Raw genomic sequence first — 17,687 nt, 5'->3', positions numbered from 1 at the left:
CTGGAGTAAGGGATAAAGGGCGGTTGTGCACAACCCTATAGCAGTGCCCCAAAGCAAACAAACAAAACAATAAAAAATCATCACAAATTAACAACAACAGGCACTCGATTGATGCGAATGTGCAGTGGACAATTGAGTATAGTGCATGGATTAGCACCACACAATTGGAATTTGCGACAGTTAGAATCCATGTCAGATAAATAATAAAATGCCGTTATTGAGAAACTTTTGCTGAACAGGCAAGATTCCATTTATTCAATTTAATGAAGAAGAAATGTAATTTTTTGCGCATTAGATTCGTTTCCAATTAGCAATTACATAACATGCATTAAAATATAAAGTTAATGTTACCATATACCTAAATGTTTAATTATCATTTAATCTCCCGGGATTTACCAAATTATCCCTCGTACTTGCGTATGTATCGGCAATTAGCTTTGATTTCCGAATAATAATACGAATGTATAATGTCTCTGGCGCATTTAGTTATTGATTAATCGCGCATTTAGTTTTCAACAGAACCGTCATATGGAGAGAGATCCATTTTCACACTGTTGGTTGGGATCCTTATAGAATTTGTCCTAAGCGATTTTGATTATTGTAGCCTTAGTGGCTTAGAAGTGGTCCGATTATGACCATCTACGAACTCCTCCTCATTTTTTTCCCAAGGAACACGTGTACAAAGTTTCATTAGGATATCTTCATTTTTACTCAAGTTACAGCTTGCACAGACAGACGCACGGACAGACAAACATCCGAATTTCAACTCGTTTCGTCATCCAGATCATTTATATATATACATATATCCCTATATCTATCTCGATTAGTTTTGGGTGATACAAACAACCGTTAGGTGAACAAAACTATTATACTCTGTAGCAACATGCTAAAAGAGTATAAAAAACATGGCACACACATATATGGTACACTTTTTCAATTGGCAAAAAATGTATTAAAATATAAAGTGGGATGTTACATCTTGACTTTTACTACCAATTTAAGCTAAGACATGATTAAATTATTTTCTTCTTATAAATGCAATAAAACACACAAAGTCTCTTCAATGTATGAATCGTAAATGATTAAAATTAAAAAAGGCGGAAGTAGAGAATTAACAAAAAAAAATTGACCAACATTTCTCGCCGTTGAAGTATGAAAGCATACGACTTTTTTATTATATTTACCATATATTTCTCAATAAACGCAAGTATATTTCCATGTTTAAGTATATAACCCTGTTTAATTCGGTTAGTAGTATGTCCATTTGCACTGGCCCTCCACTCGTTTTGGTTACACTTCCAGGACCCACAGACCATCAACATTTCCCTAACTTTACAAGTAGTAAAATATTCATTGCAGGCATTCCTTTGACTATACATAAATGTCTTAAAAGCCCTTACAACCGAAATGCTAAAAGTGAAATAGCAAAAATACTAAAGCTCTGATTGATAACAGAAGATAAAATTACAAAGCATTTTTTGCGACGAACTCATGCGTCTCTTTAGTATTTATTTGAAAAGTAATGTACCTACAGTTTTTCTTAACTCTTGTACCGTAATTTTCGTGATTTTTCTTATTACAGCCATATAGACTCACTGAAATTTACCCACCGTACTTCTTAACATCATAATTGAGTGTTATTAACCTTCAATGGACTCCATTGAAATTTACCCACCATACTTCTTAACATCATAATTAAGTATTATTGACAAGCGTTGCATTGCATTGAAAGCATAAATGGAATCACGTGTTACAGTTGAACAACATACATGAGATTATATAACTATGAAGTTACTTGGAAGCACTTAAAACCTGAATGCATGGTTTAGTCAGCTATAAACTGACATTTATTGTACTCACACATTAAAGTCATAAATGACAGCAGAAAACACTCCTACACGTTCAATTAATGATGACTTCAGTGCCGTCGTTGGCGCTTTAAGTGTATATACAAGGTGCGTTCAAAAGTAAACAGGACTTTTAAAACAAAGACAGAACAAATGGTTTTATCAGCAAAATCAATTAATTTCATTCAAAATAGTCTCCTTCTGCTTTAATACAGCTTTTTGCACGGTCCAAAAGCATGTCGAACGAGTGTTTTAGCTCGTTGCCCGGTATGGCCACCAGTATGCCGGTGCAAGCCTTTTGAATGGCCTCCACGTCTGCATAACGCTTTCTTTTCATCGGCAAATGCATTTTTCCGAAAAGGTAAAAGTCGCACGGTGCCATATCAGGTGAACACGGGGAGTGGTTGATTGTTAAAATGTGATTTTTGGTCAAATAATCGGCCACATGCGTCGATCGATGAGACGGCGCATTATCGTGCAACAAACGCTAACTTCCATCTTCGCGATATTCGGGCCGAATACGGTGCACCAAACGCTTCAAAGCTCCAAGGTAGAATACCGCATTAACGTTTTGGCCGGGTAGAACAAATTCTTTGTGGACAACACCCTTGAAATCATAAAAACAAATCAGCATTGTCTTCACTTTTGACTTCTTCAGGCGCGATTTTTTGGGTTTCGGCTCATTTCTCATTTATGTCCTTACGACCACTTTGAAAACATTGAAACCACTCGTGCACTCTGCGACGGGATAAGCAATCATCGCCATAAACTTGTTTCATCAATTGAAATGTTTCGGTAAAAGTTTTACCAATTTTAAAACAAAATTTAATGTTGGCTCTTTGTTCGAAGCGCATTTTGGCTACCAGTGCCTATTGGTTGTTCGCAGACCTCAAATAGATGCTCGGCGGTATCAAATTTCGCTCGAATGAATAGGTTATCACTGAAACTGAGGCCTATTCTGAGGTAAGAGACACATCGTTATACAAAAGTGGTATTGAATATTAGAGCGGCGCTGGAATGATTGTGCTGCTCTTGATGGAGATTATACTGATGAATAAAGCCAATTTTGAACAAAACAAATCGGGACTTTTCAGCCTATTGTTTTATGCTATATTTTTAGGTGTTGAACCGATATTTATACAACTCTGTTAGTACCATTATTTGCCGGATATATTTCAATTATTCGAATTTTAATTTTTAAATTATTTTATCTACTTCAAATTTTATGAGACTTATTCTCGGTCACAATCAGAATAAATACCTTAATCATATCATCTTATAGTTTTTTTAAAACACAAACATCCCCTTGAGAAATTATATGTATTGAGAATAAATATGTATTGCTAGGCAAGTAAAGCAGTTCTAACTGCTACTAAGTTCTTTTGTTACTTTTACTGCCAACGCCTATACGTCGCGTCAACGAGTCTCGTACGTTTCTATTTAACACCTTGCATTCATTAAATAAATCCATTTGCAACCATTGTACGTAAACGTATCTATATAAATGAGAATATATGTATTTATAATATATAAATAGAAGTGTACTTAGGGACAGGTGAATGAGGATTTTCGCAACAAAAGTTAATTATGATGCGCTTGCATATAGCTAGTTATCATACATACGTACATATACATATATATTATTTGTACAGTCCTTAATTTTTTTTTGCATCCATCCATCTAAAAACTCAGAACTAAAAAGTAGTTATGCAGAAATTATATCTTCTCATATTTTAGGCTTTTATAATATTAACCATCCAAAGCGTAATTATTACCACCACCACTCTAAATTGTCTTGTGTGTAAATTCACTTATTATCGTAAATGCCATGGATTTTGATATGCTTGTATATATGTATTATATATACTCGTACATACATGTTATAGAACAGATCTGTATGTATGTGTTTGCAACTTTTTCAAATTCTTAGAAACCACCTATTTGTACGCCAATATATAATATATTGTATTATATAATATTTCACCACAATGAATTATTTGAGATTAGGGTGAATGCGCACGAGTAAATAAAACAACCAAAAGTCCACATACAGTCAACTTTAAGTGTATGTCAAATATTTTGTATCGACGTTGCTGAAAGAATTTTAGGTAAACCGCAAATATTGTAAACTTTGTGGGCATATAACAAATTTAGAAATCTAAGAGATAAGTGAAAATATTTTCGCGTAACGTATATAAGTGGCAGTCATATAAGAGGAAATAGTACTTGGTTGAAAATGGAATTAAAAAACTTTTCAGTTTTCCCCTTATCTCCAGTGCTAATTGCTATAAAAGTTACAATTCCGTCCTTGCAATTTGTTTTTGTGCATTTGTTGCCAACAGCAACATTGTATGTTTGCGGTTAGTGCAACAATAAAACCAAAAGTTTGCTAGAAAAAATATAAGAGGCTTTAATGCTCTTCATATCGATCAAAAAACACAACGGCTGGAATTTATTTGCTATCATTTAAATAGGGTTAGAATAGTTATAATTATTTGGTAGGTATACACATATCTACTATCGGTAGGTAATATATGTATATACTCTTGGAGAATTTAAAATCCACAATCCGCCGTTTGGAATGTAAAACCATTAGTTCTCTAGTCTATATATTCTCACTAGTGATAATTTATACAATTATTTTTAAACCATGGAATATAAATGCGGAATAAAGCGGTTCCAGGGGAGTTAATTTTTCAATAGTTGCGTACTAAATTTATAAAGTTTTACTTAAGTAAATAACATAAAACACCAGATTTACCAGCAATCAATGGTGAGTTGCTTTTCAAACCCGAAGCATATAAATTCCTCTTGAGACTGAAGACTTGAGGAAAATATGTAAATCGTATGGCAATAAAACCTATTTCCTTTTAGAATTTTCTATTTGGTTATAATGTATGGAAGTCCGTGGGCCGATTATAATTACTTTTATACGAAGGAATAACTTTCTATTTTATGTTTTATGCTACTACAATAACAAATGCAACAGTAATTCATTGCATCATTCAGAAAGACATTGACTTTAGGCCTGCATTTGCTATGACCAAAAATAATAGAAAAGCCTGCGCGTTTTAACATACTTGTATGTAAATATATATGCACTCTAAGCCATAAACATTGTATGCTCTATATTCTAGTAAATAGACAAAAAAAACAAAAGTTTGATGCCCTAGGGCAATAAGCAGTTATCTGTTGTATTCGCTGACTTTAGGGATACTAAAGTAGTGACATTTTGATTGATTCTGATGTTGAAGTAAATACAGCCCATTAAGGCTACAATATAAGCATAAGTATGTGCCGGCAATTAAATGGTTGTTTTGCAAAAAGCTATCTTAAGGAAAAGTTTGATAGGACGGAGGGATGAAAATTGTATTCTATTGAAGTTAAAAGTTACAAAAATATTACACATTAAAGAAAATTATAAGATTTTCTAATATATTGCATAATTTCCTTAAGCTTGCTGAAAGCGAACTGAAGAAGGAAGTAATAGTAGGAAATATAAAATAAACCCCTTATTTGTAAGTTTGTTAAATATTCATTAAAAGTATTGTATACATACCTAAATAAACACAATTTATCAAAAACATATACAATATACTTTGGGTTCGAAAACACTTACCGTCGACAACCCAAACACACTTGTGCTAAGTTTTAAAAAAGAATGACGTCTAAAAACACAGCAAAACTGAGTTCGTGAATTTATGTCAGGCGCAAGTCAAATATTTGAGATGCGTCAGCTACTGGCACAACTTTTCACGTTCACTCTATTCATATCACATACAAACATAATAATATAATATTATATAATATGTATAAATGAAAACGTTCACCGATATGAAAAATGCTTTTAAGTTTCCCTGATGGAAATTCCGAACCCTGATGAGCAATGAAATGTCTAAACATATTATCTTGCTATCCATTCATAAATATTTATTATTATGTATGCGTGTATATGCTTCAAAAGTATACTAAAATTTTCATATTTGTTTTTTTTTTTTTAAATAGTGAAACATTTATACAAATGGAACTGTGCGTATCCGTAAACTCATTTGGTTACAAGGCATTTTAATTATACTCGTATATTTCAAATTTCAAACTCAAATTTCACTCAAAGCACGCCGACAACAAACCAAAGAAGAATAGAGAAAAATTAAATGGTAAAACGCTTCTCACAACAATACAATACATAAAAATTTTAAAGAAAAGTTTTTTTATGGAAAAATTTTTTTGTGGAGCGCAAAATTTTATATTACATCGATTATTATTTTTTCAAGTTGTAGGTTTATCGTTTTGGAGACCATAAAATTGTATACAAGTTATCAAAAACACGCAAAATATGAATAGGAGAAATAAATTGCTTTTAGCACGGTTTAAATTGAGCTTGTTTACGTTGAATAATTTTTTTTTAGAACAAAAACTGAAACTTCAGTGGGTGGCAGCAAAAAAAAAGACAACTTTGTAAATAACGAATATATATATATAGTATATATATATAATATATCATATTAACATTTGAATATGTATGTTATTACGCAGGTATTTCCTGAAAACCGTCAGGCGGCAATGTTGTTATTTACGGAAACAAATTCTTTAATTGTCATTTACGAACTAAAGCAAACATACTTGTACAAAGTTAATATACCACAAACTTTCATACATAATCTTATTGCTAACCACACATCTTCGTCCACAATAACTTAAGTTGACTTATTATGCAACCACATAGTCACATATATATATATATATATATATACTTGTATATACATATATATTTATATTAACTAAAATTTACTAAAGCATACATAATTCCAACACATATACATTTAGTCGAAAAATTATTTTAGCGCATAAATATTTGTATATATTAGGGGGGGTCAACAAGACGAATACTTTTTTCGCTTGGTACTGAAAAAGAAGTACTTAGACACCTCCTAACCTAATCGTTTATAAGATATTAAAGGTTAGAGTTTGATAATTTTTAGGCAGTTTTTTTGCTTATGAATTTTGTAACTCAATTAAAAAAATTATAAATCGGAAAACTCAGTTTTGTAGCAAATTCACTGCAAAATGATATGTATATTTTCCTATTAAGCTAATGCATAGCTTAAAAAGACATTTGCCTTAAAATAATAACAAAAAAGACTACTTAGATTACTCAATGAAATTATATTGGCCTAATATGCTATTATTATAAAATTCTTTTGTTAAACGGTTTCAATTTGTGCACCAAATATTGGCTACAATCGAGGTCAAGAACTAGCAAAACTATCTCAAATCGAACAAAAAATTATATTTATTCAAATCTATCCATTATTTTCTTAGTCAAAAAATGAAATCAATAATATCCGCAATACATATTATTCAATAGGATTCACAACTTACACTAATAGTACCTTCATCACCATATCTTCTTTACCTACAATTATACATTTTAATATTTCAAGTTGTGCAGCTTTTGTGTACTGATCACAGTATATAAGTTTGTAACTTCGTGAATTATACAAGTACAACTTTAAGTACCAGCTTTCTTATAAAATACCAAGCCATGCTTCGAGTAAACCACATTTGTGTTATTTTCTTCGCTAAAAAACGACGTGTACAAGTATTTACGAAAGTAATTAGAAATGGTGAATTCGAAGTTTGTTCTTTTAACTATTTGTGCTGTATGCGCATTCTTTTCACTACCAAATGAGGTAAAATTGTATAGCAGTTGTATTTGAGAAAAAAATAATACAAATTAATTATTATTATTATTATTTATATCCTCATAATAATGTTTTCGAATTGTCAATTAATTCAGTCGTCAGCTTATGGTGGAACTACTGCGCTCAGTGGTGACGAATTGAAAGATGCTGTAGGTATTCTTGAGACAGCTTTAAGCAAATTGAGTACAGGAGATGGTACAAGTTATAAGTAAGTGTCCTCGATATAAGAAGCGAAAATACTTTAAAAGTAAATACAATTTTCTAGCTTGTCATAAATTAAGACTTTTTAACTTACTTACTCACTTACTTACTTGTTTGTTTTTGAATGAAAAACAAATATATACATTTTATTTTTATATACTTATAAACAAATGAACGTTTCTTCTTCGTTTTTGGATAGGATTTCAAATGTGGACTCAGCCAGCAAGCAAGTAGTGTCTGGTATTCTTTACAAGTATAATGTGGATCTCACTGATAAAGATGAGAATTTAAGGAAGTGCAATGTTCAAGTCTGGACGCGACAATGGTTGAAAAACGGTAATCAAGTTACCATCGATTGCAGGGGTGCGAAAGTGCTTAAGTGCAATTCTTAAAACTGCCAAATATACTGAATGATACTGGGACACAGCTTTATTAAAAAAGGCAATTAAACTAATATCTTACATGAAGCAATCTCAAATATGTGTTTAAATTAAGGGGGTATTCTAGTTTAGAGTCATAAGCTCCAGGTAATTTTTTAAGTGTCAATAAAAACAGGGAATTCGAAATTTATCCAAAATCAAAAAAAAATTAAAAATTTCTAAAATCAGCAGCTGATGAAATGGGTGATCTCAAAAAATGTACATGTGACCATACCCCCCCCGATCGGCCCACTAACACCTGAGAAATCGTGGGTATCGTTTTGAAAAAGACAGTTTCAAGAAAAACGCGTTTAAAGTTTCAGTTTCGGCCGAACCAGTTTGGATGCCGGATCAGCAAAATATCTATATATCCGAAAAATATTTGAATTTTTGAAAAATCCTCTTGTAGGCATATTCTTGAATATTTAAGCTTTCAAAATATAAAAAAAAATTATTTATTTATTTCTAGACTAAAATGGCCCTTAAGGTTCGCATATACACATTACAATACTGATGTTTTTACTGTTAGTAGTGCCTCAACGAATGTTCTGTAGCCTTTATGCAATATATGGGCATGGAATTATTTAGAGGCCTGCTGTATGTAAATTTATATACAATAGTTGTAATACAGAACTTAATTAGTAGCAATTTCAATCACAGTTTCAACATTTACTTTTTGTGTAAATACACGCCTAAGCTCGTTCGTGCTCGTTCTTTTCTTCCGTGATAGTAAACTGAAATTATATACAATAACACAAGTGGTTTTAGTTGAACACACGACACTATAAGAGAAAGAGGCTCTAGCAGTTATTTAAAGCCTCTGCAAATCCAATTGTCCACAAACGATTAAATATTTCATCCTTGCTACGAAATAGCCATCACAATCATCCGTACAACCACACTTAAGTCTCAAAATTTCACTTCACAATTTTGAAATCGCACTAACAAAATATAACGGGTACAACCGACAAGTAAGTTGATTTTGTAATTCCACAAATTTGTTTTGTCTACGCAATTCCATTGCAACCACAATGATTCAATTAACTTAATTCCCCCAAAGGACAATGAAATCATTTATCTCAATTTGAATCTTTCGAATTGTCGAAGGTTCAAAAAGTAAATGTAAAGTTCAAGTATTTCTTCTTGTGCATTTCTACGAGGGTTAACGTTTTGATTATATTATACTAATAATACAAATAAATAAAAGCTAAAGATGACCAAATACTATTTTTGCTATATTATAGTGACATATGTATATATTTGCTATAAGGAATGCTCACATTAAGGGTATTATAGCTCGAGCAGAAATATAAGAAGTAATCTTCACTCTACATTTATATACATAAGAGAACTTATAGAATGCCCATTTCTTTGTTGACTCGTTTAAAAAATTCTTGAAGTTCGTAAAAAATGTTCGCAAGAACAACAAAAAACGGTAATTAACAAAAAATGTAAGTAAGTAATTTCTAACCTACCGCTTTCCCGGGAGGAAGAAATGAACCAATATCACACAATTTTAAAATCAAATCATGGAAAAGGTAAACTATAAAGGTTCAAAAACATGATATTTATCATTTTTTTGTACAAAAATATCGCACTTACTAACCGATATGTACGGTATAAAGTCAACCACAAGAATTAAAATAATATTATTGGGTATGTATGTCATATTGGAGGTTGTGTAGCGTCTTCGATTCGACACTTCACTGTTTACACATATGTTTGTATATGCTCTTGTTAATTTAAAAAAAAATATTATTTCTAATTATTCTACGCCACTCCCATCTAACTTTTTCAACACGAAATGTGACTGTAGCAAGCAGAAATGAATTTAAACAAAAATGCCTCATGCATACCTTAAGTTCAAATGTAACCCAGACTGGTCCATTTAAAATGCACGAGCGAACCGAATTGATAAATATTATTTTCCTAGATTGGTACAACCTTTTTATGCTTACTACGCTGCGAATAGTTTGCGTGGCGATTTTTATATTTTGGTCTAATGGACTCATGGCGTGTTTCCCGAAGCAAATTTTTAATTTCGAAAGCAGAAAAAAGTCACAGCAAGCCAAATATATCGAATACCGTGGCTGAGCGATGACTCTCGTTTCGTGTTTGGCCAAGAATATGACGGCACAGTCAGGTCTTTTAGTACAAATCTAACATTGACACGCTTCATACAAAACATTGAACAAAACGTGTTATGTCGATCCATAAGAGATGTTGAGATCCTCTGCTATATCTCTAATGCCAACACGACCATTTTCAAGCACTGTTTCATTAGTTTTACGATGTTAACTTTATTAACAGAGGTGAATGGACATAACATAAGTTTTCGATGACTTCACGAATGCTTTGCGCCATTCAAATACTTCTGTTCATGATAAACTAGAAAAAACACTTCTGCAACATTTTCCCATGATGCCCGTAGTCGTGATTTCATTGAAAACAAAAAATTATAAGCAAACGTATTGCCAGACAAACATGTTTATCAATTCATTTTTCGGGTCAAATTTGGTCTTGAATGTATGTACATATATATACTTATTGCTACCTCTATGCATATATAAAACTCCCTTCACGCAATAGTGCCACCAGAGACATTTCAATTATCGTAGCTACCACGATGTTCTTTATATTCACATCTTTATCTCTGTTTTCTTCTTTCATTGCAGTTGCGACTTGAGCCATATGTTATGGAACATCCAGGAAAGGGGACATGGAAAATGTATAGCAAGCAGGAAATCATCGAATCTGAATTAGAAAACTGAGTATTCAGATAGAAACAAACTATAAAACATACTAACATATGTATGTATGAAGTATACATGCATCGCGAGACAGCAAAAGGAATAAACTGTGAAGGAAAATAGAGATATTTCAATCACCAGAAGTAGTGTCAATGCTTAATCGCACGCATCAATCAAGACAAGCGCTCATAGCTCTGACATTGGAAATACGAGCTTACACTGGCAAGTGTGAAACTCTGTACCATATGTACCCGCTCTTTATGTCATACGTCACTATAATGCTTTCGTTTATGGTCATATTGATAGTGTGCAGCCGTTTGGAATAAATGCGCTTAAGTTTTCTCTAAAACGGATATACTCATGAGTACTCATATTTAATGCGGAAACATTAATCACGTACTCATAGCATATTCTGCTTCGTTAGCATTAGTTAACAAATTGTTTTATTCAACTCGAAATAACAAATATAATAATTGAACGTAAAACACAGGACGCTTAGTAAAATCAACACAAATTTGATACATAAACATTAATACATATGCAGGATGGGGGCGAATTCGTCGAGCAGATCGGATGCAAATCTGCTCAGCGATGAAGATGGTAAGTCTGATGTGTTTATGAAGAAAATGTATTATTTTGAACAATACATTTGAGACATTGAGAAATAACTTAAACATTTCTAGAATTACCTTTTCCTTGGAATATAGGTATGTCAAGATAATATTATATACCAAAATCGATATCGGTCGAGTAGATCCTGAGATATAGGTTTTCACTTCAATGTTGGCGGCGCCACGCCCATCATCTAATTAAGACAGCTCCTATAAATCCCTTTCGCACCATCTCGGATGTAAAATTTAATGTCTCTGGAGTATTTATTAATTGATTTATCGCACTTCTAGTAGTTTTTAATAGAACCGTTATATCGGGAGTGGGTGGGATTATCATCTGGTGGGGATGCCAGAAGGATTTGCCCTGAGAGAATTTGGTTAATGTATTTTAAGTGGTTTAGGAGATATGTGCATTAAACCCCTTAGAAGCCGGGATCACGCCCATTTTCTTCTATAACGTCATTTTCTCTCGATTTATATACTGCAATGTGAAAGAATCATATGGAATTTAAAATTGAGATATATGAAAAGTAGGCATGCTTGTGGTCCGATTTAGCGCAATTTGGTTGAAATTAATTAAGTAGTTGTTGAATAATAGTCTTACCAAAAGGTCGGCAGTGCCACGTCCACTGTCCAATTTTACCACCTGCTCCCATAAATCCTATCCTACTATCTTGATAGGAAAGTTTAATGTCTCTGACGCATTTACTTATGGAGTTATCGCACTTGTTGTTTTGAACATAACGGTCATATAGGAAGTTGGAGTAGTTACTATTCGATGTGGCCCATTTTTACTCCTTCTGAGTAGACATTGATAGTACCAAGTTTGGTTGAAATATCTATAGGCGTTTGTTAGGTATGCACATACATTAAACCTATTAAGGGGCGGGACCACGCAGATACTTCTGGTCTGGTGTTATAATTTAGCGCTAGTTTGCGAAACAATATGCGTTTTTCTTCAAATTTTAACGTTTGTTTAACTTTCCAACCACTGTCTTCTATTGTAAATAGTTAACGTGAGGCCGAAAGTTATCATGATGAAAAATTATTGCCTCGTGTCTAATCGCAAAGTCATTTCAATCGCTCGCTTCAATGTGATAAGTAGTTATCGGTAGCGTTCTCCATTAATGGTTTCATCCAGTTGTTCCAGCATTAAAGCAGCACTTTGCACACGCAAAATCATCTTCCAACATCTCTTGGCTTCAATTCATATAGTAACCAATTTTCTAACTTTTAAATGTCTATCTATCTCTTTTGGCTTATTTTCTCAGCATTTCACTTCAACCAAAATACGATGACTTTCGGCTGCGCTTTTCTTCATATTAAAGGAATGAAGAAGAACTTCCCGCAAAAATCTTTTTCTGGCACTAATCCTAAATACGCAGAAGGACAGTAGCTTTCCAACGCCTATTTCGAATATTGAAACAATTGAGTAATAATTAAGTTACGCCATTTCTTGGTAAACCGCAGGAATGTAGTTATACTTGTATGTATATGAGTGCCATAAAACCATTACTTTGTCTGTACAGTTAGTTTGTCCGCTATAATTATTTCATACCAACAGCTCATATAACAAAATCTATTCTTAGTGTAATAGAAGAAACAAAGGCATAACTTCAAAATAAACTTACTTCTTACAATTAAAGACTTCGATTTTATGAAATTTAGTCACGTCTTAATATTAATTAGTTCCACAATACGCTACCAACTTGCCCTCATTACCTCATTAAAATACAATCGAATATTAGTAGTGTATTGACTGACTTAATTAGCACATCTATTTAATATATATGAAAATTACTTTAAGTTATATTTTCCAACCTCAATACTAAAAAAACATTCTTTATTTATTTGTGTTTTACATGAATGGCGGCGGTGTTTGCTTGTATAGTCAATTTTGACCATTTTCAAATATTGCGGGCTATTGGCAAAGGCAGCTTCGGTAAGGTAAGTAAGTTATTATGTAACAAAGCGATAATAATAATTTAAATAAATATCTATCCAAATTTTTTAAACAGACCACAATTGAGAAATGGGGAAAATTAATTTTTGTGTAATCAAATTTCTGTGAATAGTAGTAATTAAAGAATAGTTGACAATAATTTGAGCTGCAAGTCTCCAAAAGTTAAGGACTGATAAGGACACCAAATATTTTTGGATTGTCGGATATATTTATACATATTTCAAGAATAGGCAGTATTTTTGCAGAAAAAATTTGGTCGTTTTGAGCCTGCCAAAATACAATTTTTGATCAGATCAAAAACACTGCAGCAAATTCAAAATGTCCGGTTTTGATTTATTTTTAAAAGTATAAATTATTGAAATACGCTATGAAAACAAAGCGATTTTTATACCCTGAACAGAGTATATTAAGTTTGCCACGATATCCTGAATAGGCAGTGGATGCGTTCAGAACGCATGTTTGGAGATAACTCAATCAGACAAAACTCTTGAAACCTGTCACAAAATTATTGAGGCGGCTTAAAAGTGTAATATATATTTCCAGACGTTTTAAACTTAGTCTCTCGAAAACGGGACGGTACAAAATAAAGTATCAAAATGAAGCCAATTCATTTTCTTTTAACTTTGAGATTGCCTTTATATGAATACATATATCAAATTGAAACCTGTGGCACAACTTTATTTTTGTCGTAATAGTTATTCTATCAGAGCTGATTAGATTAGGCCAATACAGATACAGATCAGCCAGACTTATAGATATTAAATTATTTACAATTTTTGTATTAAACAGCTAGATCGCAATTTTTAGCGAGAGTTTACCTTGATACCAAGAAAATTGGTTCTTACAGGTATTTCAATCACGTTTCTCTTAATGCTAAATACATTACCTTAACAATTGAGTTTTTTATAAGTTATTAAAAGTTAAAATAAAATGACACCCACTTTGAACCGTTATTTAGCAAAGTGTGTTTATATGCATTATCAATGCTCACACACCTGGTATTTTCATCATCATTTTCCACACAACCGCAAACGTTTTTTTTCACTAACCTTTTTCTCTTTCATTCCACTTTTCAACTCGCTTTGATATTCATCTACCGGCCAACCATTGAAACGCACAGGTGTGCATCGTACAGAAACGTGATAGTGGCATACTCTATGCCATGAAATATGTCAGTCGGTCGGCGTGTGAGTCGCGTGGTGCTCTGGGTGGCGTTATCAAAGAAGTGGAATTGCTTGCCTCGCTGGAACACCCATTTCTGGTGAATCTGTGGTTTTCATTTCAAGGTAAGTTGGTTCGTGTGAATGAGAGAATGTTTAGAAGGTGCAGGTAAAGTATGTGCGAAAATATTTCGCTAGTGGTCATCAACTTTTTCATTCATACGGTAAATGTGTATATCCTCCTCGCAGAAGTTGCAGCATTTCAGGCTTCGCCATGTAGCAAACATATGGACATTTGTACATATTCTACCATATAAAAGTTACCATAGTTTCTTCATTTCTATTCGTTCTATGCATAAGTACGAGGGTTGTCCGAAAAATTTACTACCGTCGACGATTACTACTAAAATTTCATCCGAATTGTGCTCATAGTTTTGAAAAATGGAAATATATCGATATCGGTCGGGGATTCGATTTTTGTTTTGGGAAGGGAAATCGTGCTATGAAATCGAAGAACGTTTATATGCTGTTTACGGAAACTCTTATTCTTCTATGGCGACTGTTAAAAATTTCTTAAAAATTAACTACCACGGAGAATAGCGTGACCAAAGCCCATAATCAGGGAGTACACATCTAAAAAACCGTGTTGGTCCTTGCGATGGCTGCCGCATTTGTTCTCTCCGCAAAACAAGCGCAGCTGCGACACCATTTAACAGCCGTGTGTAACGCTATTTAAGCGCAATCCAAAGGATTTTTGCGTAGTTCGTGATCGTCGATGAAACATGGATCCACTTGTACACACCAGAGTCCCACAAATAGTCAAAACAGACCTGCTTTTAAAATGCGAAGACTGTCGTATCGACCGGGAACAATTTTCGGTTTTATTTTGTAAGTTAGGTACATATCGGCTCGCCCTCGTTCGTATGTACTTTATTTATAATGCAAAAAATTTCCATAATTTCTTCACGTTCTATTCATAACTTTGAATACGAGTATATTCAACATTGATTATAAGCGCATATACCTTATGAATCATATACCCGTAAACATTGGTTAGCTTTCAATTCTACCATAATTTTCTAATATATGTATACTCATATCCTCATATACTTGTATTCTATATGTAAATATGTATATTTGTCACTTTTGCCATTTGCTACTGCGGTCAAAACAGATGAGGAAGATTTATTTATGGTTTGTGATTTGCTGACTGGTGGTGATTTAAGGTATCATCTACAGAATCGGGTGAGTGCAATTAGTTATAATACTTGTACATACATATGTATAGCGAACGCTCAAGTATATTCACACTCATTTATATAGCTACAGAACACCATCAACACATAGAAGTTATGGTTTGATATCCATATGTACATTCATAAATATACACATACACACATTTTTATGTATATTATTATATATATATGTATATATATATATATGTAGAGAGCTTTGTTTGCATGTTGACGCCATAATATTTTTCAGTTTATGTGTTAATTCTTTTTCAGGTGGAATTTAGCGAAGAAAGTGTTGCCTTATTAGTGTGTGAGTTGGGGAGTGCTTTAGAATACTTGCAGAAGCAAAGGGTGGTGCATAGGTGGGTAAAAGTAAATCTATTTCATTATATAAGCTATGAATACAAAATAAATAGAAGAGAACTGTACCAATATGACGTTATGATTAAATAATAAATATTTATATTTTCTATTTTTTATACCTTCAATAGGGATATCAAGCCAGATAACATTCTTTTGGATGGTACTGGTAAGTGTATCGAATTGTCTTCAATTTATGTATGTATATATATACTAGGGTTTCCGTTATTTCCCAAGTTGATTTTTTTTATAAACGCTCTTCTCAAGTGAAGTTCAATTTTTGCACTCAAAATGATGTGCTATACATACAAACAAATATAACGGATCAATTGTCTACCAGTTGTGAATTTTTTACACATGTTTAGTCTAACGACAAAATATTAAGATTCATTTTCTCATAGAAATTAACTTTTCAAAACTTTTCAACACAACTGGTTACTACCTAAAGCAAGTAATATAAAGCAACAAACAAACAACAATACAGCTGGCTGTCGAATTGCATTTGAATAGAAATCGATATTTCGACTTATGCCCAATAGGTCATGTTGACATAGCAACATATTATATGGTATACATACTTGTACAATATACAGTTTGGTTCAGAAGTTTTTGCGCGCGAAATGAAAAAATACTGCTTTTTGTATAAAATATATATTTTTATTTTAACCCGGCCAAGATATGTTAATTATTTGCGAAAAGGTTTTGCTCCAGCAATAACCTGGTTTCGTTCCAACTGGTTTGATAGTTTGGAACTTCTAGGTCTTCAAATTAGACATCTATTTCCATATTTGTACAAGGTGCGTTCCAAAGTAAACAGGACTTTTAAAAAAAATACAGAACAAATGGTTTTATCGGCAAAATAAAATCCTCCTTCTGCTTTCATACAGCTTTTTGCACGGTCCAAAAGCATGTCGAACGAGTGTTTTAGCTCGTTGCCCGGTATGGCCGCCAGTATGCCGGTGCAAGCCTTTTGAATGGCCTCCACGTCTGCATAACGCTTTTCTTTCATCGGCAAATGCATTTTTCCGAAAAGGTAGAAGTCGCACGATGCCATATCAGACGAATACGGGGAGTGATTGATTGTTAAAATTTACTTGTATTATTCCATGGCGCGTCTGAGAAAGGGGAAATGGTCGCTGTGGCGCAAATCTGGCGAATGCGGTGGATGGGGGAGTATTTGATTGCGTAATTCATTTCAAATTTAAAAAATGAGGCAGTCCACTAAGTCAGGCTTTTCAATGTCATGTAGCTCGGTAAGCCCGAAATTTCTAAAAGAACAAGTGGGGTATATCTCTATAAAGAGAAAACTAACAAGTAAATATAGAGCGTGATAACAATTCCCAGACTAATCAGTTCTAATTATTTAAATCGTGTCGCACAAAGTCTTATGCGGGATGCGAGTGAAACGGCTAAGTTAACTCAGTTCAGTAGATGAT

At 33.1% G+C, this 17,687-nt stretch overlaps 2 protein-coding genes across 4 annotated transcripts in view; both read left to right on the top strand.

Annotated features, from left to right (window-relative positions):
• Window positions 1-17,687, top strand: part of LOC106623533 (serine/threonine-protein kinase 32A) — a 131,554-nt gene that overhangs the window by 109,956 nt on the left and 3,911 nt on the right. For all 3 annotated transcript variants that reach the window (XR_011394973.1, XR_011394974.1, XM_036356923.2), the window contains 6 exons: window positions 10,848-11,522; window positions 13,425-13,480; window positions 14,617-14,782; window positions 15,831-15,901; window positions 16,165-16,253; window positions 16,383-16,420. Coding sequence is in view for 1 of the 3 variants with exons in the window: in XM_036356923.2 (XP_036212816.2) it covers window positions 11,468-11,522; window positions 13,425-13,480; window positions 14,617-14,782; window positions 15,831-15,901; window positions 16,165-16,253; window positions 16,383-16,420 (475 nt within the window). In the remaining 2 variants the exon portion in view is untranslated. The remainder of the gene's footprint in view (window positions 1-10,847; window positions 11,523-13,424; window positions 13,481-14,616; window positions 14,783-15,830; window positions 15,902-16,164; window positions 16,254-16,382; window positions 16,421-17,687) is intronic.
• LOC106623538 (sarcocystatin-A) lies at window positions 7,399-8,231 on the top strand. The gene is made up of 3 exons (XM_014243086.3): window positions 7,399-7,540; window positions 7,648-7,760; window positions 7,953-8,231. The coding sequence occupies exons 1-3, from the start codon at window positions 7,472-7,474 to the stop codon at window positions 8,143-8,145; spliced, it is 375 nt and encodes a 124-aa protein (XP_014098561.3). The 5' UTR covers window positions 7,399-7,471; the 3' UTR covers window positions 8,146-8,231.

Source organism: Bactrocera oleae, chromosome 2, assembly GCF_042242935.1.
Source record: "Bactrocera oleae isolate idBacOlea1 chromosome 2, idBacOlea1, whole genome shotgun sequence".
Classification (NCBI taxonomy): domain Eukaryota; kingdom Metazoa; phylum Arthropoda; class Insecta; order Diptera; family Tephritidae; genus Bactrocera; species Bactrocera oleae.
The sequence above is the reverse complement of the archived record's forward strand: the minus strand, read 5'-3'. Positions and strand labels throughout refer to the sequence as shown.